Source organism: Anser brachyrhynchus, assembly GCF_964034855.1.
Source record: "Anser brachyrhynchus genome assembly, chromosome: 23".
Classification (NCBI taxonomy): domain Eukaryota; kingdom Metazoa; phylum Chordata; class Aves; order Anseriformes; family Anatidae; genus Anser; species Anser brachyrhynchus.
In genome coordinates this window covers 3954869-3982279 of record NC_137716.1, presented here as the reverse complement: position 1 = coordinate 3982279, position 27411 = coordinate 3954869, and the positions used below count along the sequence as shown (strand labels likewise).

General features: G+C 63.8%; 1 protein-coding gene across 5 annotated transcripts; it reads left to right on the top strand.

The window, feature by feature from the left end:
* The first annotated feature begins 781 nt into the window (after nt 1–781).
* MAST3 (microtubule associated serine/threonine kinase 3) lies at nt 782–25929 on the top strand. Of its 5 annotated transcripts, none has more exons than XM_080566054.1 (28): nt 782–897; nt 3495–3526; nt 12648–12736; nt 12900–12972; nt 13118–13138; nt 14140–14218; nt 14744–14901; nt 16489–16564; nt 16901–17110; nt 17191–17292; nt 17857–17989; nt 18480–18547; nt 18715–18800; nt 19066–19274; nt 19612–19750; nt 19859–19991; nt 20088–20253; nt 20377–20478; nt 20644–20766; nt 21035–21144; nt 21262–21416; nt 21568–21800; nt 21933–22133; nt 22210–22436; nt 22530–22652; nt 23015–23151; nt 23386–23567; nt 23677–25929. In XM_080566054.1, exons 1-28 carry the CDS (start codon nt 859–861, stop codon nt 24576–24578), a joined length of 4308 nt encoding a protein of 1435 aa, XP_080422180.1. In that variant the 5' UTR covers nt 782–858; the 3' UTR covers nt 24579–25929. The 5 variants fall into 5 exon arrangements, with proteins under 5 accessions (XP_080422180.1, XP_080422178.1, XP_080422176.1 ...); XM_080566052.1 differs by lacking the exons at nt 782–897; nt 3495–3526 and adding exons at nt 4308–4430; nt 5062–5151; XM_080566050.1 differs by lacking the exons at nt 782–897; nt 3495–3526 and adding an exon at nt 7110–7377 and having other exon boundaries at nt 12341–12736.
* The last annotated feature ends 1482 nt before the right edge of the window (nt 25930–27411 follow it).

Genomic DNA, 27411 nt, shown 5'->3' with positions numbered 1-27411 from the left:
GGACGCCCTGTGCTGCTGCTGCGGGCACGCACTGCAGCGTTGGACCTCTTGGAAGGATGCACCGAGCCGTGCTGTGCCAAAGCGAGCCGTGCCGTGCCATGCCGTGCCACGCTGTGCAGTGCTGTTCCATGATGTGCAAGGCTGTGCCAGGCTGTGCCGTGCTGTGCCATGCCGTGCCAGGCTGGGCCATGTTGTGCCAGGCTGTGCAGTGCTGTGCCGGGCTGTGCCATGTTGTGCCAGGCTGTGCAGTGCTGTGCCATGCCGTGTCAAGCTGTGCCAGGCTGTGCCAGGCTGTGCCATGCCGTGCCAGGCTGTGCCATGTTGTGCCAGGCTGTGCCGTGCTGTGCCGTGCTGTGCCGGGCTGTGCCATGTTGTGCCAGGCTGTGCCGTGCTGTGCCAGGCTGTGCCATGTTCTGCCGTGCTGTGCCGGGCTGTGCTGTGCTGTGCCAAGCTGTGCCATGCTGTGCCATGCCATGCCACGCTGTGCCGTGCCGTACCACGTCACAACACACAACAGGACCACACTATGCCGTGCCAAACTAGGCCAAGCCGCGCCGCAGCCACGCCAGGCTGTGCCATGCCAAACCGTGCCGTGCCAGGCTGGGTCACAGCGTGCCGTGCAGTGCCGGGCTGAGCCAGGCCACACCGTGCCACACCTGGCTGTACCGAGCCAGGCGGGCTGTGCCACCCCCGTGCCGTGCCGTGCCGTGCCGTGCCGTGCCGTGCCGTGCCAGCCCCGGGCTCGGTGCCGATGACGAGGCCGTGCCGCTGGGCGGCGCACCGGGCGCACCGGGAGGCGGCGGCGGGGCGGCCCGGGCGCACCGGGCGGAGCGGGCGCAGCGGGAGGCGGCGGCGGGCATGGACGAGCCCAGCATCCTGCGGCGCCGGGGCCTCCAGGTGAGCGGCGGGGAGGCACCGCCCGGGTGGAGGCCGGAGGCCGCCGGGGCACCGGGCACCGGGAGCGGCGGGGGAGGGAGCGGGGAGGTGGCGGGGGGCGAGGGGCTGCGGGGGTGCTGTGCGGTGCTGGGGTGGGTGCCGAGGGGGGGTGCTGAGGTGGGGTGCTGTGTGCTCCCCGTGGGTGCTGCGGGCTCCGTGTGGGTGCAAGGAGTGGGTGCTGGGGGTGAGAGGTGGGTGCTGGGGGTGTGGGTGGGAGGGCAAGGGGGGTGCTGCGGGTGAGAGGGGGGTGCTGTGTGTGTGCCTGTGCAAGAGGTGGGTGCCGTGTGGGTGTGGGGTGGGTGCTGGGTGTGCAAGAAGTGGGTGCTGGGTGTGCAAGCGGGTGCCGTGTGGGCACGGGGTGGGTGCTGGGTGTGCGAGAGGTGGGTGCCGGGGGTGAGAGGTGGGTGTACTGTGGGTGTGCAAGAAGTGGGTGCCGTGCGTGTGCAAGAAGTGGGTGCCGTGTGGGCACAGGGTGGGTGCTGCGGGTGAGAGGTGGGCGCATGGTGGGTGCTGTGTGTGTGCAAGAAGTGGGTGCTGTGTGTGTGCGAGAGCGGGTGCTGCGGGGGAGCAGCGTGCCCGATGGGACCGGAGCCCAGCGCAGGGGCCGTGTCCCCAGGGGGCTGCGCTGGGGGCTCCCACGGGAGCAGCGCTCCCTGCAGCCCCCCCGCGTGCTGCTGGATCCGTGCCCAACCCCGGGGGGCTACCGACTTGCGGCCACCCCTCCATCGCACTGTGCACCCCAAAGAGCCCCCCCCTCCCTGCCCATCCCTGCACCCCTTCCCACGGGGACCCTGGGCACCCGCTGCCTTTCTCGGAGGGGAGACGACCGCAGCAAGGACTCGGGGGGGGGCTGAGCGCTGAGCCCGGGGGCTCGTCACTGATTTTCCGGGTGACCTCACGCCTCTGTCCCCATCTGCAAAAAGGAGCCGCGGCCGCCCTGCGGGCCCAGGCCGAGCTGTCGGGGCGGCTGGAGGATGGCACGGCACTTGCCTTCATTCGAGCTGGCAGCTCCCCGGGGCGCCCGTGCTCCGCTGCACGCTCAGCGGCACCGGGCAAAAACCGCGCAGGGGAGCTGCGGCCCCACGGCACGGCCAGGGTGCTCGGAGCTCTCGGCACAGGCATCGCACTCGGGTGCTCCTGCGGTCCCTGGGGAGAGCAGGAGGGGCGGGAAGGGTCACCCCGAAGTGCTGGGCAGCAAAGTGCCCCCCCCCGGTGCCGTCCCTGATGCTGTCCCTGCAGGGAGCAGCTTAATCCTGGCCCCCACCCGGACCTGCGGATGGGGGCAGCACCCTGCTGGCTTGGTTCTTCGGGCACCCTGTGGGTGCTGGCCCCATGGCGCTGCCCCACACGGGTCCCTGGGGCCTTTGCAGGGTGCTCTGGCTGTCCCCAGGGTGCAGCGGGGCTGGAGAGCCCCCGGCAGCGATGGGTGCTGGGTGCCGTGGGACTGCTCTGCACCCACACACCTGCAAATGGGGTGGGGAGGCTGTGCCGTGGGTGGGGGTTAATTTGGGGGGCCTGGGGGGCGTCTGTCCGTTGTCCTGCTGTCCTGCCTGCATGTGTCTGAGCAAATAAACCCCGAGGGTGACCCTTCTGCTCAGCTGGCAGCATGGGCCTGAGTAGGTGGGGGTCTGGGTGGGGGGGACAGCAGGGTGCTGGGGGGCTCCTGCTCCACATGGGGACCCCGCAACCCCCTTCCCCTGGGGTCACCCAGTGCTGCTGGGTGCGCCGAGGCACCCAGACCCCCCCCCGGAGGGCACCCACCCTCACCACCAGCACCCGTGGGCCCCAAATCCCGCGTCCCCGCGCACGGGGCCGTGATATCACCCGTTGCCAGGGCGATGCTGCTGCATCACCGCGCGCCGCACGCCCCAGCCCCGGGATTTCCACGGGGGCCGTGGGCAGCGGGACGGGCGCGCGGGCACCCCGGGTGCGTGGGGGACACCGTTTGCCCCCGCAGCGGCGCGCGCTCGGCCCCCACCCGTGGGTGCTGCCACGGTGGGAATGTGTTTAAGCCGCTTAGGGGCAGGGGGCCAGTGGGTACAGGATGAGGCCAGCGGTGGGCATTAGCTGGCACATGCACCCGGTGCAGGGCCACGTGTGCCGGCGCACTCACGCCGTGCCAGGGTGGGGGGTGCCGGGTCCCCGACAGACCCCGCTGTGCCGGGGGGACAGAGCAGGCAGTGCTCCTGCTGCCCCGCTGCCCTTCGCCCCGTTGCACCAGCCATGGTCAAGCAGCTCGCACGAGAAATATTCCCGGAGGCTGGAAAAATAAACATCGTGGGGAGCACGCCGGCTGCTCCCCGTGCCTGGGGAGCGGGGGACGGGGATGGGGATGGGGACGGGGCACAGCCACCCCCTGGGGTCACGCTGCCGCCTGGTGGCTTGGCACTGCTCCCTCTCTGCTGTCCTCGTGCCCATGTGCCCAGGCTTGGCCACAGTGCCACCGGCCCCGGGGACTTGGGAAGGAGCTGCCCCCCTGCGCTGACCCCCGGGTCCCTGCGGTGACGGCGCGGTGCCCGCGGCCGCCCTGACCCCGCTCTTTGCTTTTCTCGTTGCAGAAGGAGCTGAGCCTGCCGCGCCGGGGAAGAGCGTAAGTCCACCGGGCAGGGGACGGGGGTGTCACTGGGACGGACGGGCTTGGGGACACGTCACCGGCCCCAGGGGTCAGTGGGGACGGGTGTTGGATGCCACCATGGGGTGCCCAAACCCAGGGTGGCATCATCGTGTTCCCGATACGGCAGCGACCCAAAATGTGTGTGTTAGGGTGTACTGGGGTGTACTGGCGCTTACTGGGGTGGGCTGGGCCATGTTGGGGTGTGCTGGGGTGTTTTGAGCTGTACTGGGGTGGACTGGTGTGCGGCAGGAGGCGGTTGTGAGGCTGTGCTGAGGCTGCGTTGGGGTTTGTTGGGGCTGTTTTGGGGTGTTTTAGGGTGCTTTGGGGTCTTGTGGAAGGAACGCAGGGGTGTACTGGTGCTGTGCTGGCTCTGCTGGGGGTTATGGGGCGTGCAGGGGCCGTGCCAATGGTGTGTTGGGGATGGCACTGGGGCCGTACCGGGGCCGTACTGGGGCTGCGGTGTGCAGGCATTGGCAGTGCCCAGGCGCATCCCAGAACGGAGCAGCCTCTGGACTGGGCCGGGCTGGGTCGGGTGTGCTGGGAGCTGGGGGGGCTGCCGAGCCGAGCCGTGCCGTGCCGAGCCGTGCTGAGCCGTGCCGTGCCGAGCCGTGCCGTACCGAGCCGAGCCATCCAGCCCGTGCCGAGCCGAGCCGAGCCGAGCCGAGCCGAGCCGAGCCGTGCCGCAGGGGCGGGCCCGGGGCCCGGCGGGCCGATCCCGGCTCCCCCCTTTGGGGCCGCCGCCGCCGCCCGCCCGCGGGAGCCGCCCAGCGCGGGGGCTGCCGGTGCGGCGGCGGCGGCGGCGGGGGGAGCGGCGCGGAGCGGCGCGGAGCGGCATGAAGTCGCGGCGGGACCGGCTGAAGATCCCCTCGCTGACCTTGGAGTGAGTCGGGGCCGGGGCTGCCGGTGGCACCGGGACCGGGCTTGGGCTGCCAGCGGCGGCAGCGTCCCTGCATCCCGAGCATCCCGAGCATCCCCTCGTCCCAAACATCCCCCCATCCCAAGCACCCCCTCATCCCGAGTATCCCTTCATCCCGAGCACCCCCTCATCCCCACATCCTGAGCATCCCCAGCATCCCCACATCCCTGCATCCCCTAATCCTGAGCATCCCCTCATTCCGATCATCCCCTAATCCCGACCGTCCCCTCATCCCATCCCAAGCATCCCCTCATCCCAAATATCCCCTCATCCCAAGCATCCCCTCATCCCTGCATCCCTTCATCCCCACATCCCTTTACCTCTTCATCCCCACACCCCCACATCCTTGCTGCCCAGTGAGAACCCCATCTCCCCCCCCAGCCCCCATTCCCCTCTGTGTCCGCCCCCAAACCATCCCTGGCCCCCTGTGTCCCTGCTGCCCCCCTGCAGCCGTGCCCCTCTCCTGTCCCCCACCCCTCAGCTCCCCGTCCCCATCCCCTTTCCCCCGCCCGGTGTCACCCCCGGGGGGGGCCGTGCCGCTGCGGTGCCGCGGGTCCCCGAGGCACCGGGTCCCGTTCACGCCCTTGCCTTGCAGCCTGTCCCCGAGCAGCCAGAGCCCGACGCTGCTGAGCCCCTGCAGCCCCTGCAGCCCCTGCAGCCCGTTACTAACCCTGCACCCCTGGAGGTAAGGCCCCCAAAACCCAAACCCCTGCCCTGTGCCAGGAGGGACCCAGCGGGGAAAGGGGACGGGGCAGCGAAGTGGGTTCCCCCCACCAGGGACATCCTGGGGTGGGCGGAAAGGAGGAGGGATGGGGGGGGTCTGTCACCCCCAAAAGTGACCTGGTGTCTGTTATGGGTGGCTCCGTTTTGGGGTACCCCCATGGGAACGCCATCGTGGTGGCTTCAGCTCAGCCCCTGAGCATCCCCGGTCCATTTGGGGGACCCCCCCCCTTGGGACCACCGTTGAGGTGGCTTCAGGTTGGCCTCTGAGCATCCTCGGTCCATTTTGGGGACCCCCCCCCCAGTGGGAACACCATCGTGGTGGCTTCAGCTCGGTCCCCGAGCATCCTCGTTTTTTGGGGGGGATCACCTCAAAATGGGACCAGCAGGATGTCCTGGCTGGCAGTGGGGACGGTGCCTTCCTCCCACGTGGGAAACCTCCGGTGCCCTCTTTTCTGCCCGCGTCACCTCCTTGTGGGATGCTCGGGGTTTCGGGGATGTGCGGGGTTGGGGTGCGAGAGCAAAGGCCACGGGGAAGGTGGGTGCTGGGGCCAGGCTGCGCTTTTGGGATGCGGGCAGTGAGGGACAGTCTGGGGACAAGGACATCCTTCTGGTGGCATCCCGGCCACCATCAGGGTGGGGATTTAGGGGATTTTCAGCCCGGTTTGGTGATGCTGTCCCGTGTGGGGTTTGCACTCGCGACGTGCCGGCACCTGACCCACTCAGGGAGCCGAGAAAATGAGGCTGGGCACCGGGATTTGTGTCACTGGGTCTCCGCGCGGGGTGTCCCCGGCTCAGCGTGGGAGGGAGTTTGGGGGGGGGGGGGGGGATGCCATATGGGAACCCCCTGGCCTCGCGGCCCCATGGGGCGAAGCGCCCGGCACAGGGGGAGGCACTAAGGGGACCCCCAAGGGATGCCCGTGTTGGGGAGCTGTGGGCAGGTTTTGGGGCCTCCAGCACCGGCTTTGGGGGGGTTTGTGCATGAGCAGCGGTGGTTGCATTGCCATGGTAACCCTGACCCCATTTGGGGTGATGTCCTGTCTCTATAGTAACCCTGACCGCATTTGGGGGTGATGTCTCATCTCCATGGTAACCCTGACCCCATTTTGGGGTGATGCCCCATCACCAGAGCAGCCCTGACCCCATTTGGGGTGATGCTTTGTCTCTATAGTAACCCTGACCCCATTTTAGGGTGCTGCCCCACCTCCATGGTAACCCCGACCCCATTTTAGGCTGCTACCCCACTCTCCCTAGTAACCCCGACCCCATTTTGGGGTGATGTCCTGTCTCTGTAGTAACCCCAACCCCATTTTAGGGTGCTGCCCCACCTCCTTGGTACCCCCGACCCCATTTTGTGGTGCAGACCCACCTGTACACCAACCCTGACCCCATTTTAGGGTGCTGCCCCACCTCTATGGTAACCCTGACCCCATTTTAGGGTGCAGGCCCATCTCCCTAGTACCCCCGACCCCATTTTGGGGTGCTGCCCCACCTCTATGGTAACCCTGACCCCATTTTAGGGTGCAGGCCCATCTCCCTAGTACCCCCGACCCCATTTTGGGGTGCAGATCCACCTTTACACCAACCCTGACCCCATTTTGGGGTGCTGCCCCACCTCCATAGTAACCGTGACCCCTTTTTGGGGTGATGTCCTGTCTCTATAGTACCCCCGACCCCATTTTGGGGTGCTGCCCCACCTCTATGGTAACCCCGACCCCATTTTGGGGTGCTGCCCCACCTCTACACCGACCCCGACCCCATTTTGGGGCGCAGCCCCACCTGGGGCCCACCCCAGGCCCCCCTTGGTGCCACCACCCCGTCTCCATGCTGGGGGGGGGCTCCTTCACTCCCCCGTTAACCCCAATCCCCCCCCCATTTCGGGGGGGGGGGTGCTCCTCCCGTCTCCACGGCAACCCCGACCCCCGTTCGGTGCCGGTAATGGCGGCGGGGGGGGGGGGGAGCGTCTCCATGGCAACCCCGGTGCCGCCGGGCGGGAGGGGCCGGGCGCGGCGGGGAGGCGGCGGCGGGAGGCCCAGGCCCGGCCCCGGTGCTGGCGCCGGGCCCGGCCCCGCTCGGCCCCGCCGGGTGCGTGCGGCCGGGCCGCGATGTCGGACCCGAGCTGCTGGGGCGCCGCGCCCGCCGCTTACCGGGGGCAGCGGGCGGCCGGGGCCCTGCTGCAGCGCTCCAAGAGGTGCGGGGCCTGCGCCCGGGGGGGGGCCGGGGGGAGCCGGGGGTGCGTGGTTTGTAGGGGGGGGGGAGGTTTGGGGGTGCTTGGTTTGGGGGGGGAGGGCTCTGGGGGTGCGTGGTTTGGGGGGTGTTTGGTTTGGGGGGGTACGTTGGGGGTGCGTGGTTTGGGGGGTGCTCTGGGGGTGCGTTGGTTTGGGGGATCTGTATTGGGGGTGCGTGGTTTGGGGGGGTCTGGGGGTGCAATCTGGGGGTGCATTGTTTTGGGGGATGCTCTGGGGGTGCGTTGTTTTGGGGGATCTGTATTGGGGGTGCGTGGTTTGGGGGGGGGCTTATGGGGGTGCGTGGTTTTGAGGGGGTTTGGGGGTGCGTGGTTGTAGGGGGGCTGTACTGGAGATGTGTGGTTTGGGGGGGGGGTTGTGTTGGGGGTGCATGGTTTGGGGGGGGCTCTGGGGGTATAACCTGGGGGTGTGTGGTTTGGGGGGTGTCTTGGGGGTGCACGGTTTGAGGGGGCTGTATTGGAGATGTGTGGTTTGGGGGGGGTAGTATTGGGGGCGCGCGATTTGGGAGGGTGCCTTGGGGGCGCGTGGTTTTCCGGGGGTGCTCTGGGGGTGTATGGTTTGGGGGGGTTGCATGGTTTGGGGGGGGCTCTGGGGGTGTAATCTGGGGGTGCATGCTTTGGGGGGGGTGCTCTGGGGGTGTGTGTTTTGGGGGGATGCATGCTTTGGGGGGGGTACTCTGTGAGTGCAATCTGGGGGTGCATTGTTTGGAGGGTGCCTTGGGGTGCGTGGTTTGGGGGGGTTGCGTTGGGGGTGCATGGTTTTGGGGGGGGTGAATTGGTGCGTGGTTTGGGGGGGGGTTGCACTGGGGGTGTAATCTTGGGGTGCACGGTTTGGGGGGGCATCGCAGCAGGGGTTGCACCTGGGGGCGCGTGGTATGGGGGGGGACTGTTCCCTAGGGGCACCATTTGGGGGTGCATTATTTGGGAGAGCTGCACAGCGGGGGTGCCTGCCAGCAGTGCAAGGTTTTGGGGGGGGGTTCCACCAAGGGGGGGTGCATTGGTTGGGAACCCCGTGCCATAGAGGGTGCGGCATTTAGGGTCCTGCAACGGGGGGAGGCGATGACCCCCCCCCCACCGAGATGGGCACCGATGGGACGTGCACGTGCACTGGGTGCGATGCACGACGCCGGGGAGCCCCCAGGCATCACCGCTACCGATGCCAGATTTGGGGTGCCAAGGCTGAACGAGGCGAGAACCCCGCAGTTTTATATAAAACCGGTGATAATCGGGTGCGGGGGCCGGGGGGGGGGGTGGGGGTGGGGAGAGGCCCCCGCCGTGCTCGTAGGACTGGCATGGAACAAAGCGCCGCGGTTGCTTAGCGAACGAAGCCGCCCGGCGCGGGGCTGACGGCGCCTGCGTCGCTCCGGGCGTGGGAATCGCAGCCGGGAGCTGCCTCGTGCACGGGCCGGGGCCCGTCGGGGACGAGGGGCAGCGAGGATGCCGTCCCGGCACGTGGATGCTTCCCAAGCACGTTCCCTGGGGCGGGGGGGGAGCCTCGCGGAGAGGCGTCATTGCAGGGAGCATCCCGGCGGCCTCCAGAGATTGTGATTCAAAGGGCACGGGGTTTGCTCTTCATCCATCAGTATTCCTAGAATCTGCAGCAAGAACGGGGTCTGGCCTGTTTTACGGCGGGCAGGACACGCGCGATGTTGCTCGGCGTGGTTAAGAGCCCTTTAAGGTCTGAGGGATCCGAATTTCCTGCGGCGGGGATCCGAAACGGCCGGCACGGCGCGGGGCCGCTCACACCAGCGCTCGTCTCAGCATGGCAGTACCGTTTCCTTAGGCAGCAGGAGGTCTTGCAGAGATTTGTCCCAGGCTGCGAGGCCGTTCCTTGAAGTTGTTTTTATCTCGGCGCGAAGAAATAAATAAGCACGGACCCGGCCCGCTGCGCCACGATGCCCGGCGAGGATTTGGGGTGCCGATCCCGGGAGGAGGCCTGGTGCTCGGGGAGGGGACAACGCAAGCACCCGACGGGGACAGGCTCTGCACAGCAGTGCAAGGCGTGAGGTCTGGGTCGCCTGATGGTGTTGTGAAGGTGCTGGAGGGCTGTGCACGGCCTGTGCTGGGCAGCGTGGTGCATTTTGCCGTTGGAAGCCAGTCCGCAGCATCCCGCATCGCAGCCTCCATCTCAGGAGGTCTCAAATGTCGTGGAGAAGAAATCGCCCCGGGCACTGGCGTGGAAACTTTGGGTACAGCAGCTTGGTTCAACGTTAAGAGCAAAATCATCCCCCTGGAAATGATTTTTTCCAGCAAGAAGGCCCTGCAGTCCATGGCCCGTTGGTGCGTGGCGCTTCCCGTGTCGGCAGGCACACGAGTGCCGTGTGTTTGTTGGCGGGACACGGAGGGCTTTTTCTCCACGGCCACGTGAAGGCCGGGAGGGTTCTTAATGCCGGAGCTGGGAGCCGAGCCGGTGGCTTGTACTTTGAGACGGCGCCCGTGCCCTTATCAGTCCGACCCTTGCCTCGTGCTGCGCTGGAACCGAGTGCCCGCGCCACTGGCAGGGGCTTTGTCCTGCGTGAAGCTCACGGGGTAGGGAGCCAGAAACGCTGGGCAGGATAAATCCAGGGATTTAGCCAGGTTTTATTTATTTATTTGCCCAGGTTTTGGCTTTTCTAGCCCTAACAGCGGGGTCCCTCTGGGCGGCTCGGTCCTGTTGTTCACCCCATGGGCGGTGACGAGCGCTGGCTGGCATCTGACACGCGTTGCCCTACTGCCCTGGAAGGGTTTAGTCACCGACTCTCTGATCTTTCTCCAAAACACGTCACTTGATCCCGCAGGACAGGAGCAGGATGCCCACGGCCCCGTTGCTTGCCCATCGCCAGCATTTCCCCTTCCAGCTCGGGACATTTTAAAACTCTGCCTCCGGCCCCAGCACTCAGCATCACCCCGAGTGCCGGGACATCACGCGCGGGGCCGGCTGACGCGTTATTTCGCTCCAGGCTCCGGGCTCACAGCCTCTGTCCCACGCTTCCCGCATCCTTTGAAAAAAAAAGCACTGGATGGTGACAGCCTCGGAGATGCCGTGCGCAGGCAGCGTGTCCCCGCGTCCGAGCGGCTCCGGGGGGTGCTGACGGCGATTTTCCACTCCATTTTTGGTAAAATGCGCCAAGCGTGCAATTAAGCACCGGGGGGGGCACCGCTGGCAGCACGGGCTGGACCTCAGCCCCGGCTCCTGCCTTCGGGAGCTCGGTTTTGTGGCCCGAGGCTTTTACGTGCCGCGGAGGACGGGCAGCAGCCGTAGCTGATGCGTCAGGCAAAGCAGGGTTAAAGCGCAGCAAGATGGTTGCAGCAGCGAGGGTGGAGCGCGCGGAAACAGGAAACAGCAGCCTCTGCCTGTGTCAAGATTACTGGAACTTGCTTAGCCGAAGATTTTGTTTTCACTTCCAACGTGAAACCTCCTGCGCGGGGCTGCGGCGCTGCCTGCAGCGGCACCGCGCTGTCCCCGGCGCGGGGTGGCCGCCCCTCGTCCCCCAGGGACCCTCCTGCAAGAGGAGGATGAGCAGATCCGCACCTTGGCAGGGCGAAACAGCGGGGCGACACCCCAAATCTCGTAGTTCTGACTAATAAATGTCTGCTGGGGTTGGCTTGGCAGCGGACCACGTTGGCTCGCGGCACCTCGCGCGCCTGGCCGGCCGGCGCAGCCGGGTGCTGCGGTTTGCTGCTGCCCCGGCTGGGTGCTGGGGAGGGTGCGCGCAGCCGGCGGTGCTGCAGCTTCAGCTGGGTCCCGGGCGTGAGCTGCGAAAGCAAACGGAGGGGCCAGGAGGAGCTGAGGGTCTTTGGGGTGCTCCCTGCTCGCTGGACCTCGAGCAAAAGAGACGGGGCCCGTGTTTTTCGAGAGGCAGAGGCAAAAAAAAGCACGCCTGAAAATGCTGGGTTAAATCAGCCCTTCCCTGCTAGGAACCACCTCGCGCTGCCTGTGCTGCTCGTGTCTTTGGGACCCGCGGAGCATCCCTTCGTACCGGGGCTGTGCTCCTGTGCCCGGCCGTTAAACCACGGCCCGTAACGGGCAGCGTCAGCGCGGCAAGGCGGCTCGGCGCCGCCGTGCAGCACGTGCAGCCGGAGGAAGCGCGGCTGCAGGAACCGCAGCCTGACCTACTTGGTTCGAACGCGGCTCTCGAGCGCGTTGACATTTTCGTGGGGATTCGCCCTTGGCCTGGCATTAGCAAAACCCCCACGTCTTTGTCATGCGCACACGAGCTGCCCTCAGTCTCTGCCCTGCTCTGGGGATATTCCCTCCCAGCAGGAGGAAAGCTTCGGTGGGGCCGGGGGCGTTTTACAAGCAGGTTCACGTGGGCTGCCCACGGCCTGCAGCACCGGTGTGGGCAGGTGGGCAGCAAAGCAGCAGGTCCCCGCTTGCAGGAGAAGCCCTGGGCTCGTGGCCTGCAGCAAAAGGAAGCAAAACTGAAATTCCCGCAAGGAGCGCTGAAGTCTTGTGCGTTTGGAGGGCGAGAACGTCGGTGATGACACGGAGATCTCGTGCTTGCAGACGTGCCCTTTCTCTTGTTTCCTTGTGGGTGCTGGCGTGCAGCCCCCGTGCAGCACCAGGATGGGGTGATAGTGCCGTGAGCGTGGACCCGTGCACGGTGCTGCTTTCTGTCCTGCACTGTCACACACGCGGCTTCCTCCTGGAGCTGGTCTGGAGGAGCACAGCTGAGCCCTGTGCGTGCAGCACCGACCGGAGGAGCAGAGGGGACGGGGATGCTGCCGACGTGGCGAAGGCAGCGGGGTTTCTCCGTGGGGCTGGGGGCTTAGGGACTGGCTGCCCTCCCCCTGGGCACGGGGGACACGAGGGTTGTAGGAACTGGGGGCATTTTCCACGCTGCGCAGCGGGGCTGGCGGCGGCCTGAAGCAACTTGGCATTTCTGTCGCTTCCTCCTTTTAGATCCCTTTTTCTATTCTTGCCCAACAGCCCGCATGCATCTTCCCTCCCGGCAGGCCAAAACCAGAAGTGGGACCTTGAAGAGATGGTTTGGCTTCCAAACTAACACCGCCAGCCCTTCTCCAGCAGCATTTCTCCGGGGACACGATCTTCCCAGGGGCGGGAGATCCGTGATCGATGCGGTGACCGCAGCCGTGTCCCCTCACTGCCACCCGGGCGAGCTGGAGCTGGGGCTGCAGGGTGCAGCCCGCAAGCGACCCGCACGTGTCCGAGCCCGACCAGCCCTGCCTGTGCTCTGCTTTCCCAAATTAATCCCCTTTCCTTTTCCCTTCTCCAGTTGCCGAAGCAGCAACAGGAAGAGCTTGGTGGTGGGGACGCCCTCTCCGACCCTCTCGCGTCCTCTCTCGCCGCTCTCGGTGCCGACGGGTAAGGGGAGTGCTGAGGCTGGGCATCGCCCCAAATTACCCCGATATTCCGGGGGGGCAGCGAGGGACCTGGGGGCACTGCCTGGGTGCTTGGAGGCTTTTCCAGAAGGGAGCAGAGGGATGGCGTAGGGAATGCTGTGATTAATCCTCCCTTTCCCCTGCAGCTGGGAGCAGCCCCTTGGACAGCCCGCGCAACTTCTCCACCAGCACCTCCGTCAACTTCCCCTTCGCTCGCAGGTGAGCTGTGCATCGCCCTAATCATCGCCACCACCCACAAATTGGGGCTGTTCTGTTGGTCTTAATGATTTTTTTATTCCTCCCGATTTTCGTTTTGGTTTTGTTTTCCCTGCTGCTGCGACCGGCGCTTCCCGTCACCCTCCAGCCATGCTCCTCGGACTGACAGGCAAGTACTGGCTGGGAGAAGGGCTTTGTGGAGGGGAGCTGCGTTGGTGTGAGCGTCTGCTCCACCTGGGCATGTCCCCGATCCTCTTCATAAAGGATCCTTTTCCTTCTCTCTGTGCCGTGCACCCCTGGCAGGAAGGTCCCCAGCTGCAGAAGGGCTGCAGGGATTGCTGCAGGAAGGGAAACATCCCCGTTCCCATCACAGTGTCCCCCAGCCCCAAATTCTGTCCCACTCTGTTCCTTGTGCTCGAGTTCACGCGCAGGGGCAGACGGATGACGTTAACCCCTGGATTGGCGCATGGAAAAAAGCTGGAGGCTTGTGTTTAGCTTTTCACGCTCGTAGTGGAGCAAAAAGCCAAAGGGCTTTGCGGACATCCCCGTGGCGTAAGAGCCAGCGCATCACCAGCTCCGTCGTCCTCGTCCCCTGCATCATGGCCCTGTCCTGCACGCATGGGAAACGGCGCCGGGAGGTGAAGGGCCTCATCCTGACCCGCTCCGTTGGAAACGTGTCCAAGAGGAAACATTCGCCTACGTGCGAGCGTTTGCCTTCCTGTTTATAATGAGGCTCTGCTATCCGTGTGCGCCCTGCACTGGTCCTTAGGAATCCTGATTTCTCCTAGAACGAAGTCCCAGAAGCTAGGGTTTTGCTCCAATTAAAAATCAGATTCTCGCTTTTTATTTTTTCCCCTTTGGAAACGGAGCCGCTCGAGTGCAGCGTGTGGCTGAGCAGGGCAGGGCTGTCACGGGGCTGTGGCTGCCATCGCCTTGGGTTTCCCACCCCAGCAGCGTCCCCATCATGTTGTGAATAGCCCGGGGATGTGAACTGTGCAAAACCTCTGCTATTGCACCAATTTTCATCCCGTTCCGGCAAGAGGCTTCAGGGCTTTCTCACCCGAGCCAAACAGCAGTCGTCTTTCCCACCCTTATCGTTCAGATGTTATTTCTGCACGTGCGTTCACGTGTTTTCTCCAGCGTGCGACAGGCGTGTGCTTGCTCTTGCAGGGCTGATGGCAGAAGGTGGTCGCTGGCTTCGCTGCCCTCGTCTGGCTATGGGACCAACACCCCCAGCTCCACCGTCTCAGTAAGGCTGGCTCTCCTGGGGCAGGAGGCGAGAAGAAGCAAAGTGCTTTGGTTTTAGGGGGAGCACGTGGGGTGAATCCCGAGCCCTGCGGCATCATGTTGCTGCAGCTGCGTCGTGTTTTTCTAATTTTAAGAAAGCTGCAGAGCACCCCTAATGGCGGCAGCTCCTCCTGCACATTAAAGCTTCGCTGCATCCTGTTGGAGCATTCACGGGGCATGTCTCGTCCATGCTGAGAAAGGGCAGGGCAGGAGCTGCTGGGGATGCCGCAGGTGGATGGAATCAGGCCCTGGACGGAGCCAGAGGCTGGGTTTTGGGCTGGGAGCAGGCAGTGCACAAAGTCCTGGCCAGCTCCTGCCACCCGTGTTGCACGCAGTGAGCGCAGGAGGTGAGCGCGGAGCGATGCCGCGTGCTGCCCGTCACTGTTTCCAGTCTACTAAGAGGCTTGAGGCGCATTTTCCCCGAGGGTTTGCTGCTTGCCAGACACCGACCCGTCTCCTGACCGCCCGTGTCTGTCCTTCCTTGCAGTCGTCCTCGTCCTCCCAGGAACGGCTGCACCAGCTGCCGTACCAGCCCACCCCCGACGAGCTGCATTTCCTTTCCAAGCATTTCCGCAGCACGGAGAGCGTCACGGACGAGGACGGGCGGCACTCGCCCTGCCTGCGCCCACGATCCAGGAGCCTGAGGTACAGAAACCACCCGTGCTGGTGTGACAATGCACAGGGACCCGGTTCTGGCCACTTCTGCCATGTCCTGAGCTCTTCCTGGGACGTCCTGGTCCTGCTTAGCCATGGGGTTGGCCCCGATACGTTTTTTCCCCTTGCAAAGAAGTGGTAAAATTCCGTGCTTTTGCAGCTAGGCTCTGCTTTCCAGCAGTCCCTTGGCTGTCAGGATGTGACAGAGGACACTTAAGAACGAGATTAATTGGGCTGAGGTTGGGGAAAGCAGCATTTGTTCCAAAATATCCCTTTCACAGCCTCCTGCCACGTGGTCCACGGGGTTTCGGCAGATCTGGGGACCGCAGAGCAGGAGCCCAAGTGGTGGCATCTACTCCGAGGGTGCTTTATCAGGTGTCACGGCTGCGGGGCCAGCGGCCTGAGCTGCCGTTAGGAGATTAACCGGCCCGTTTGCACGCTCAGCTTTGGAAGCATTGCCTCCTTTAATGAAAGCCGAGCACCGCAGGCACGTCCGCACCTCCCCAGCCTGCTCTTAAGCAGGAGCGTAGGCAGAGGTGCGGCTCTCCCGGGGCTCCGCAAATCGCTCGGAGGGCTGGGAAGGCGACTTGCTGCTGCTTTCGGCTGCAATTTCATTAAAACCAGATTAATTAGCTGGCAGGTTTGGCAGGTGGCGACCCTTCCGCTGAGGAAACGCCAGTTTTGTGATCAGCTCTGCAAAGCACGAGCAGGGGCTCTGTGCTGAGCTGGGGCTCAGCTCCTGAGTGAGCGAGTCGGGGGTTCGTTATGGCATTTATTACACAGCGGTTAATGAGTCGCTGCCTGCTCCTGCCGCTTGCTTTGCATAATGAGATTACGGCCCTGGTGCTGGTGGCACGAGGAGCAACGTTGGGTGAGGGAAAAGAAAGCTTTCTCCTGGAGGTCCCTGCGTCTGCTGCGGGGAAGGTGGGGATGGGCTGGGATTTCTCTGCTGTCGCTTGTGAACTGCAAAAAGGGCAACTGCAGCAACAGTTTGTGGGATCCGGGATGGCTGCGGGTACCCGGCTGCAGTCTCGGCATCCTTCCAGCAGCTGTGTCGTTGCCATCTCTGCCACTGACATCACGGCAGGGGCTGAAGCAGAAATGATGGCACGAGAGGAAGCCGAGGATGAGCTGGCTGGCTGGAGCCAAGTGACTAATGCAGCTCCGGTGGCCCGGCTTCAAAACGCCCGCGGCTTTTCCGGTGACTTGGGTTTGGAGAGTTGAGTCTGCAGGAGGTCGGCGCTCCCGGGGCCTGACCAGGCCCTGCCAGGACGTGCGTGGGGCTGGCACCCCCTGCTCGGGATGGAAACGCTGAAGCTGGGGAAGGGGAGAACTGCTGGTGGTTGTAGGCGTGCGGTGGTGGGGGCCCCAGGGACGCCCCAGCCAGCGCGGGTGATCCCGATGGTGCTGGAGGTCCTGGCCCAAGGCTGAGCGCTCCGCTTGGACGGGCTCTAATGGCTTGTGACACCCGGGACAACGAGGAGAGAACAAATTGCAGCAGCTCTCCGGGGGCAGTAGCTATTTGCATACTTGTAAATGACTCGGTCTCGTAACGCAGCCGGCTCTCCCACCCCACAGCCCTGGACGGACGAGCGGAACGTTTGATAACGAGGTGGTGATGATGAACCATGTCTACAAGGAGCGGTTCCCCAAGGTAACCCTGGCCGGGGGGGGACACGATGGCATCAGTGCCCCCGCAGCATCCTGACAGCTCCTCCAGAAAAATCACTGTGCTGGAACATGAAATGCATGAGTAGGTGTGGGGGGTGCTGGGGGACACTGGAGACGCGGGAACGACCCAGGGAGGCAGGGACACGCGGCTCTGCGTCGTCACACGTGCAGGCAGCCGTCTCCGGAGACCCTGGTGGGGCTTCTGCAGGCTGGTCCCAGGTGGGACCAGAGGTTGGAGCTGCGGGAGGTGGCAATGTGAGGCGGGGAGGTGGCACGGGGACACGTGCTCGCAGGCGTCACCGTCCCTTCTGCCTCGCAGGCCACGGCCCAGATGGAGGAGCGCCTGCAGGACACCATCAGGAACTTCTCTCCAAGCAGCACCCTGCCGCTGGCGGACGGGGTGCTGGGCTTCATCCACCACCAGATCATCGAGCTGGCCCGCGACTGCCTGGCCAAGTCCCAGGGGGCTCTCATCACCTCCCGCTACTTCATGGAGCTGCAGGAGAAGCTCGAGAAGATGCTCAGAGACGTGAGTGGGGGAAATTCCCTGCCCGGCGCCGTCTCCCGAGACCATCGGTGACTCCTGGCTTCCGTCCCCTTTTCCGGCAGGCTCAGGAGCGTTCGGAGAGCGAGGAAGTGAAGTTCATCGACCAGCTGGTGAGGAAGCTGCTGATAATCATCTCCCGTCCTGCACGCCTCCTGGAGTGCCTGGTAAGACGCTGCAGCTCCCCGTGGGTGTTTGTCGTCCACGGTCAGTTCCACGGAGGAGGCATCCCGCTAGGAAGAGCCTCTTCTCTCCACCCTGCTTGGTCCCCCATGGGAATCGCTGCTCACACGCAGCAGCCTGGGCTGCCGAGATGAGCTGAGCCCATTCTCAGGGTTAGAGCCATTTCGTGGAGGGGAGAGGCTGGTTTTTCCTAGCGGAGCATGGGGATGGGAACTTCTTTGCCAGCCTTCTCACCCAGGTTTTGTTGTGCTACGTCGTGCTGAATTTCTGAAACGCTCGCTTTCCATAAGTGCTGTGGTTCCAGCGTTTTCTGAGGCATGCTGCTGGTGTGCTCTCTGTAAGGTTTCTCCTCCAAAGCCAGGTCGCAGGCTGCATGGTTTTTAAAATCCCTTTACGCTTGGAGGAATGATGCTAGAGCCAGGAGCAGAGCGTTCAGCTGTCTCCAGCAAACATCCAGAGCCTGTGCCCCAATCTTGGTGGTGCTCAGAGCGAAGGCCGGACTTGGCAAAGCCTCACTCCCTGACCACACTGGGTTTTTCCCCGTCTAGGAGTTTGACCCCGAGGAGTTCTATCACCTCCTGGAAGCCGCAGAGGGACACGCCAAAGTCGGCCAGGGAATAAAGACCGACATTCCCCGGTACATCATCAGCCAGCTGGGGCTCGTCAAGGACCCGCTGGAGGGTAAGGAAGAGCTCGGGCGAGGTCTGCGGGGGGCCGTGAGCCCCTCCTGCTCCCCGTCCTGCCGCGGCGAGCGCAGACAAGCACTGGGAGGTGCAGGCGGTGGCTGGAGCCGGCTGGGCTGCAGGTCCAGGACGGCAGCCAAGCCTCCAGGCCAGCCCAGCATCTCGTTATTGCTCCCAACATGTTCAGCAGAGCAGATTAATCTCAAGAACACTTAATCCATAGGAAGCCAAGGCTTTGGGGGGGAGCCGTAATCCTTGAAGAACACGGGAATGACTATGGGAAAAAGAGAATTATGTAAATGTTTGACCTCTGGTTTAACCTCCTAATGCCCTGACCTGAATTTCTCCAGACAATAGCTTGAACAAAGCATGTAGCTAACCCCCCGCGGGATCTCTGAGACTGGAGGGAAGGTGATAGCTGGGGGATTCTTTTGGCATAAAGGGGGGTCGAGCATGAAAAAGGTGAATACCGTCACTGTCTTCTGCAGAAATGGTGCAGCTGGACCACTTCGACAGCGGGAACACCATCACGCCAGAGAACGACGACACCTGCGAGGTGAGCAGGGTCCCACCTGCGTGTCCCCACACGTGTCCCACCCGGTGCCTCCAGCACCACCCTGCAGCTCTGTGCAGCTATGGCTCCGTGCAAGTTCCTGCCTGCCAGCAGCACGGGGGCACGCGGAGCACCCGTGGGCACGCTGAAACCCCTCTGCCTCTTTTCAGAGCCAGCCTTCGGTCACCGCTCCTCGGAGGAAACCCTGCGAGGGTGACTTCGAGACCATCAAGCTGATCAGCAACGGGGCCTACGGGTGAGCTGGGGAGGGCTGGGCAGGCGCCGGTGGCACGCCTGGAGCATCCTTCCCTGCCGTGCAGCAAACACACCGCCTGGCAGCGTGCTCGTGGTTTCCAACCCTTGTTTCCACCTGTAGACACCTCCGAGGCCACGTGCACTGAATTTGCTTGTTTCTGACCATAGCTGCTGCTCCTCCTGCCTTGTCCAACCCCCTGTGCCGTGGGATCGGTGCTGGAGGTTGGAGAACGTGTTCTGAGGTCCAGTTGCTCGCTCTCTCTTAGGGCCGTGTACCTGGTGAGGCACAGGGAGACGCGGCAGCGTTTCGCCTTGAAGAAGATCAACAAGCAGAACCTCATCCTGCGCAACCAGATCCAGCAGGTCTTCGTGGAGAGGGACATCCTCACCTTCGCCGAGAACCCCTTCGTGGTCAGCATGTTCTGCTCCTTCGAGACGAAGCGACACCTCTGCATGGTGATGGAGTACGTGGAAGGTGAGGAGGGGGCTTGGGGTGGTGCAGCGAGGAGGGTGGACAAGTGGAGAGACCCCGATGCCAGCCAGGTGTCTGAGCACTGAGGATGCCATCCTGATGTCTCCTGCTTTGCTTTGCTTTGCTTTGGGGAGCAGAGGGAAGCCCTGCTGTCATGCCGAGTCCCACCCTGATGAAGGTGGTGGCTGTCTCACCTAGGAGAACGTTTCTGCCCCGTGCTCGGGCAGAGCTGCAGCTCCGAGGAGGGACGGGAGGGTCTCACTGGGAGCCTGCCTCACTCTTCCCGGAGACCCCCCCCGTCTTTTCCAAGTGCTCAGGAGCAGCCGTGTTGTTCCCGCAGGAGGGGATTGTGCCACGCTGCTGAAGAACATGGGCCCGCTGCCCGTGGACATGGCGAAGATGTACTTTGCTGAGACCGTCCTCGCGCTGGAGTACCTCCACAACTACGGCATCGTGCACCGCGACCTCAAACCCGACAAGTGAGGACGGGGGTTGGTCCCACAAGGGGGGCAGGGGCTGGGCTGGGAGGGAGAGGGGCTGCTCCAGGCCAGGAGAGGAGGACAACGAGGCGGTGCCTTCTCTTCCAGCCTGCTCATCACCTCCATGGGCCACATCAAGCTGACGGACTTCGGCCTGTCCAAGATTGGCTTGATGAACATGACCACCAACCTCTACGAAGGGCACATGGAGAAGGACACTCGGGAGTTCATGGACAAGCAGGTACGAGGGTGGCCCTCGCTGGCACCCGAAACAGGCTCGGGGCCCGGTGCAGAGGTTGGTGCGGAGGTGTCAGCAGCACCCCTGGTTCGAACGCAGGTGTGCGGCACGCCCGAGTACATCGCGCCAGAAGTCATCCTCATCCAGGGCTACGGGAAGCCCGTCGACTGGTGGGCCATGGGCATCATCCTCTACGAGTTCCTGGTGGGCTGCGTCCCCTTCTTCGGGGACACCCCCGAGGAGCTCTTCGGGCAGGTGATCAGCGGTGAGTGCCTGCAGCCGCCGGCACGTTTTGCTGCTCGCTTTGCTCGTCCTGCCCAGCCCCTCGCCCCCGTCCACTGCTCCCTGCACCCGAGGGGCTCCACGCTCACCTCCCCTTTTGTTGCAGATGAAATCATGTGGCCGGAGGGGGACGAGGCTCTTCCTGCTGATGCTCAGGACCTGATCACGCGGCTGCTGAGGCAGTGCCCGCTCGAGCGCTTGGGCACCGGTACGTGTGCCGTTTGCTTGTGTGAGATTGAAGCCAAAGCGTGTCCTGCTGTATTAAGGACGTGGTGCAAGGCACAGATCCGTCCTGGGGGAGAGGAGATGGTGCTGTTGGGGCTGGGAGCATTTCAGGGTGTGCTTCCCTCACGGGGGTTTCTCTGCCTGCCAGGGGGTGCGCACGAGGTGAAGCACCATGCCTTCTTCCTCCACCTGGACTGGAACGGGCTCCTGCGGCAGAAGGCAGAGTTCATCCCCCAGCTGGAGTCCGAGGACGACACCAGCTACTTCGACAGTGAGGCCACCTCCAGCCCCTTGCCCCCGCGATCTTTTGTCCCCGCTGCAGGGCGGATGCTGCAGCAGGAGATGAAAATCTCCTGGGTGAACTCTGTCGTTTTACACCCTGAGCTAAGTCACAAAAAACAGATGTAAATCTGTTTCCGGACTGCACAGCCTTAACAAAAGCGTTGCTTTCTCATCCCGAAACGTTCCCAGGGTTCCTAACGCCTCCTGTCCCCTCGTGGTGGGACGTCAGCCCTCACCACTGCTGCTCTTGCTTTCAGCTCGCTCCGAGAGGTACCGCCACTTGGATTCAGAGGACGAAGAAACCAATGACGAGGAATCCTCCGTGGAGATCGGCCAGTTCTCCTCCTGCTCCCATCGCTTTAGCAAGGTGCTTGAATCCGTCCTCTAAAACCCCAGCGGGGTGGTGCATGGGTGCTTGCCCCACAAGCAGGACCCCCCCCCAGCAGCATAACCACTCCGTTCCGACCTCTCGCCTGTTCCCCAGGTGTACAGCAGCTCCGAGTACCTGGCCACGCACTCCAACCTCAGCCTCTCGTCCTCCGATCGGAGCCACAGCGAGGACAAGGAGGACAGGGGGGAGCGCTGGGAACGGCACTCGGGAGATGAGGACAGGAGCCGGCTGTCGGGCGCAGAGCCCCGGTGAGTGGTGGGATGGGGACTCTGATGTGAGCATGAGTTGTTCCCATCAGATGGTGTCAGTGGAACGTGTCCTGGGGTGCTGCAGAGACCCAGGACCACCCTTCCTCACTCATTTATGGGTGCTCTGCGCCCTCTGGCTCCCTCCCTGCAGACTGCGGTCCTGGACGTCCTGCAGCTCCACGCCGTACACCTCCCAGCACGAGCGCAGCCGCAGCCCCGCCGCCCTGACCAGCACCTACAGCCTGGACACCATGCCCAAGTTTGCTTTCTCCTCAGAAGACGAAAGCCCTTGCGTGGCACCGGCCAAGCCAGAGCGACCCAAATTTGTGCTGGGAGACCCCGACGCTGGGGCCAGCACGGCGGTGAAGACTTCGGCGTTATCTGGTGCGTGGGTTTTGGGGGCAGACAGGGTCTCTAACGGTGTTGGGTGGCTTCTCCACACTCTCCTGAACCCTGTAGAGGGTCCAAAGGGACCCTCCTCAGCCATTTCACCACCTCCTTCCTCCTCCCTTTCAGCTGATCTCGTCAGCCTGAACCGCATCCGCCTGCGGAGCAACAGCACCGGCACCAAAAATTCGGCTCCCAGGGGCTTGGAGCCGGGCAGCAGCCGCCGGCTGAGCAGCCAGAAGGACGGGACGGAGAAACCGAGAACTTCTCCCGGCAGCCGAGTGCCCAAATCCGCCTCCGTCTCGGCCCTGTCCCTCATCATCACGTCAGGTTCGTGGCTGGCTTCTGCAACCGCCGCGGCCGCCGCGTGGCTTCCCGGGCACGAGCCGCCTTTTTCTCTTTGCAGATGACTTCAGCAGCGGTGCCCTCATGAGCCCCATCTCCCCCCACTCGCTCTCGTCCAACCCCTCTTCCCGCGACTCGTCCCCGAGCCGGGACTCTTCCCTCGCCATCACCAGCCTGCGGCCCCCCATCATCATCCACAGCTCGGGCAAGAAGTACGGCTTCACGCTGCGAGCCATCCGGGTCTACATGGGGGACAGCGACGTCTACGCCGTGCACCACATGGTCTGGGTAGGTGGCCCCGGGGACCGGTGACACCGGTGGGACACCACGGGTGGGAGACGTGGGTTGTGTCCGAGCAAAAGCCTGGCTCTTCTGTTGCAGAGCGTGGAAGAAGGGAGCCCTGCCCAGGAAGCGGGGCTGAGAGCTGGAGACCTCATCACGCACGTGAACGGGGAGTCGGTGCTGGGCTTGGTGCACCGGGACGTCGTGGAGCTGCTGCTGAAGGTAGGCGCCTCGCTCTGCTCGCCCGGCTTGCTCGGGACCTGCGTGCGGCTGCCCGAACCGGCGCGTCAGGCCCGAGCAGCAAATTATCCCTGACCCTCGGGAGCGTGGGAATCCCGAAATCTGACGGTGCTGGAGGCGACGCGGGTCTGACTCTGCCTGCAGCAGCGGAGCCGCCAGCGCCACGGAGCTGCCACTCAGCAAATGGATGTGAAACGCAGCAGAGCACAGGGTTTAGCTTGTGGGGGGACCAGGGGTGACGTCTGTGAGATGTGGGGCTCGCGGCTGCCTTGCAGACAGCTCTTTGGGGTTAAACCCTGGTGCTTGGGTCCAGCATGCTGCAACGATCCCTTTTGTACCCGCAGAGCGGCAATAAAGTAGCCCTGCGGACCACCGCCCTGGAGAACACCTCCATCAAAATTGGCCCTGCCCGGAAAAACAGCTCCAAGACGCGGATGGCCCGAAGGAGCAAGAAGAGCAGGAAAAGGGACAGCCAGGACAGGTGAGAATAAACAGAGGGGGATAAAATGGCACCTTCCTCCCGGGTGTCCCGGGAGCTGGAACGCCACCTGCGTGGATGCTCTGGTTCTCCAGTACCACGAGGTCCAGGTGGAGAAGCACAATCCCACCAGATTCAGGTCTGCTGGCTTTAAAGAGAGCTGGCACCAGTGTCTCCAAGGGCCCCTGCTTCTCCCTACCATTTGTGACCAAGCTCCCTTTTGCGCTTCCTTCCAAGGAGGAAATCCCTTTTCAAGAAGATCTCCAAGCAGTCGACGGTCCTGCACACCAGCCGCAGCTTCTCCTCCGGCCTCCACCACTCGCTGTCCTCCAGCGAGAGCCTCCCGGAGTCCCCCACGCACAGCCTGTCCCCGGGTCCCGCGACGCCCTGCCGCAGCCCTGCTCCGGACCTGCCCCCAGGTACCGGGGCCGCTGCCCGCATGGGGTCGGGATCCTCTTTATCCCCTGGTGGGGGGGATGGTGGCATCCCTGGTGGATGGTGACTTCTCTCCCTCTCTCCCCGCGGCAGATGCTGTGTCCCCGCAGAGCACCTCTCCCTCCTCCAGCACCCCAACGTCACCCGCCGGCCACGTGCGCCCCAGCACCCTGCACGGGCTGGCTCCCAAGCTGAGCGGGCAGCGCTACAAGGTGGGGCGCCGCAAGTCCACCAGCAGCATCCCCCCCTCGCCCCTCGCCTGCACCCCTGCCTGCGCCCAGCGGCCGACGTCCCCGCAGAGGTCCCCGTCCCCGCTGCCGGCTCACCCCAAACCCTCCCACCCCTTCCAAGGCAAGACTCTGTCCCCCCCCACCATCGTGCGGCAAGGGTCGCGGCCGCGCAGCGCCGAGTGCCCCCGCTCCCCCCTGCTCAAGCGCGTGCAGTCGGCGGAGAAGATGGCAACCTACCTGGCCGAGAAGAAGACCGTGGGCGGCCGCAAGCTGGGGCTGGAGATGCCTCTGCGGGATGGGGCCGGGGAAGTTTTTGGGGAGGGCGACGCGCCCGTCCCGCTGTACCCCGGGGAGCACGGCTACGGAGCGGTTTCGCGGCCGGCGGAGCAGGAGATGGTGGTGATGAGGCGCCTGAACCTCTCCGAGCGCCGCGACTCCTTCAAGAAGCAAGAAGCCGTGCAAGAAGTGAGCTTCGACGAGCCGGGAGGCGAGGACGGGGCCAAGAACGACGCCGGGCAGGGCGCAGGCACGGGGCCCGCCGAGCCCAAACCCGGCCGGGTGCCGCAGATCGCGGTGCAGGGCTCGGAGAGCGACGAGCAGGAGCAGGGGGTGGCCGGCTGGGAATGCCAGGCCTCCTACCCCCTCCGCCTCTTCAGCACCGACAGCACCGCTGGCATCGCCTTGCCGCGGCGGGACGGCCACCGGCATCACCGGACCTGTGGGGACGGGGCCCCCTCGGGGCTATCGGCACGGGGCGTCCCCTAAAACCTCCTCAACTTGGGGCACGTCCCGTGCCGCTGCGCCGTGGGATGAAAACGGTTTTTATCGCCAGACCGTGCCACGATCCAGAGCTTTGCCTTTTGTACTAACTGCAGAGACGCCCGGATTTCTGTCGCGGGGGCTCTCGGCGTGGCGGTGGCGTTTCCCCATCAGGGCCCGAAACTTTGTGAATAGAAAGGACTCGATGCAAATACTCGGAACTAATTTATTACTTTTATAAGCTAAACAGAGGCATTGCAGGGTCCAAGCTGTCCCAGCCTTTCCCGTGTGTTTCCCGGCCCCCGTCCCGATGACACGACGTTTTCTAACCAAAAGAACCACCAGCTTTTCCCCGTTTGTTCACTTTCAGCTGGAAAAGCCCCCAAAATGCAGTCACGAGGCAAGTTTTCCAAGTAGCAATGAGGCCGAGGGCTCCCCTCTGCAGACGTGCATTCAGGGTCGTCTCCATCTCCATGAACCCCCCCTGGTGCCCCCCTGTTCCCGCAGGAAAATCCCCCAAACCCCCCAAAACCCGAGTGGGTGCCGTGCCAAGGGCCACGGGGTTCGTTTTATAAACACGTTGCGGATGGAGAGGTTTTAATTTTTTTATTAGGATTCCTTCTGAGAAAGCCCCAAACCACTCTGCCAACCCGCTCCATCGTCTTTCTCAAGAGGAGCGGGGCTGGGGAGGATAAACCTGGCCCAACCATTGCTTGGGGTTCAGCAATTTGATGCAAATAACAGGGTTTTTAGGTTTTTTGTTTTTTTTTTTTTTTTGTTTTCCCTATTCTGCCATGGTGCACCTTTGGGCATTCACGGGGTGTGGTTGGTGCATTTCATGAAAAGCCAATATTTCCATTTTTCCCCCCAAAAAAAACACAGCATTTCAATTCTTCCCAAAAAACAGCAACCCAAGTGAGCTCTGCTCTACCTGTAATTTCTAAATTTCTTCTCCCGCAGCTCTCTTCCCGACGGACCAAGGGCCAGCCCAGCGCTTCCCCCCCCCTGTTTCTAACGTTTTCTATGCTCTAACCTTTGCTGCTGCATGCACAGGGCCACGCTGCCGCGCTCCGGCTCCTCGGTGCCACCTCCCACCCTGAAGCGTTGGCTCCGTATTTCACTGGATTATTTCGTGTGCGTGCGGTTCGTGCGAGGCTGTTTCGACAAGGCTCGGCGTTTCCTCCCCTCTGTCTCCCTTTTTTCTTACGACGCATCTTTTGCGGCATGCGAAGGGTTTTTTTTTTTATGGAAAATGTCGTAAAAGCGGATGGGACCTTGCCTTCCTGGGCTGTGCCGAGCACCGGTCTTGTTGTTACCTTCGGGAAGTTTTATGTTGTATTAAAATTGTTCCTTGGGATGTGCTGCGGCGTGGGGTCTTCTGAAACGGAGCGGCTGGGGCTGGAAGAGGCTGGATGAGGGCAGGGGGTGGGTTCTGGATGGGCTCCTTGTGTGGTGCCTTGTGCAATGCTGAGTGCCTGATGCAGTGCTCAGTGCAGTGCCTGGTGCAGTGCCCGGTACCCATTGCAGTGTCCATTCAGTGCCCAGTGCAATGCCCAGTGCCCGGTGCAGTTCGTTTTGCAATGCCCAGTGCCCATTGCAGTGCCTGGTACAGTGCTCAGTGCCCATTGCAGTGCCTGGTGCAAAGCTCAGTGCCTGTGCAGTGCCCCTTGCAGTCCCTGTTGCAGTTCCTGTTGCAGTGCGTGGTGCAATGCCCACTGCAGTGCCCATGCAGTGCCTGGTGTAATGCTCAATGCCCATTGCAGTGCCTGCTGCAGTGCCTGGTGCAATTGCAATGCTCAGTGCCCAGTGCAGGGCCCATTGCAGACCCCGAGCAGTGCCTGGTGCAATGCTCAATGCCTAGTGCAGTGCCTGTGCAGTCCCCATTGCAGTCCCCATTGCAATGCTCATTACAGTCCCCATGCAGTGCGTGTGCAGTGCATGGTGCAATGCTCAATGCTCATTACAGTGCCTGTGCAGTGCCCACTGCAGTGCTCATTGCAGCACCCATGCAGTGCCTGGTGCAATGCTCAATGCCCGTTTCAGTCCCTGTTGCAGTGCCCATTGCAGTGCCTGGTGCAGTGCCCAATGCCTGCTGCGATGCCCAGTGCAGTGCTCCATGCCTGTTGCAGCCCCCGTGCAATGCCCGGTGCAATGCCCGGTGCAATGCTCAATGCCCGTTGCAGTCCCCGTTCAATGCCCGGTGCAATGCCCGGTGCAATGCCCGGTGCAGTGCTCCATGCCCGGTGCAGCCCCCGTGCAATGCCCGGTGCAATGCCCGGTGCAATGCTCAATGCCCGTTGCAGTCCCCGTGCAATGCCCGGTGCAATGCCCGGTGCAATGCCCGGTGCACTGCTCCATGCCCGTTGCAGCCCCCGTGCAATGCCCGGTGCAATGCCCGGTGCAGTGCTCCATGCCCGGTGCAGCCCCCGTGCAATGCCCGGTGCAATGCCCGGTGCACTGCTCCATGCCCGTTGCAGCCCCCGTGCAATGCCCGGTGCAATGCCCGGTGCAGTGCTCCATGCCCGTTGCAGCCCCCGTGCAATGCCCGGTGCAATGCCCGGTGCAGTGCTCCATGCCCGGTGCAGCCCCCGTGCAATGCCCGGTGCAATGCCCGCTGCACTGCTCCATGCCCGGTGCAGCCCCGGTGCAGCCCCGCGCCGCGCCAGTTCCCCCCTCCCGCCACCAGGGGGCGCCCCCGCTCCCCACTCCCCCTCCCTCCCCCCTCTCCCCCCTCCCAACCGCCGCTCGGCTCTTTCCGGAGCGGCTCGGCCGAGGGGCGTGGCTCCGACGGCGGGGAAGGGGCGTGGCCACGGGGCCTTCGGAACCTTTCGGAACCTTT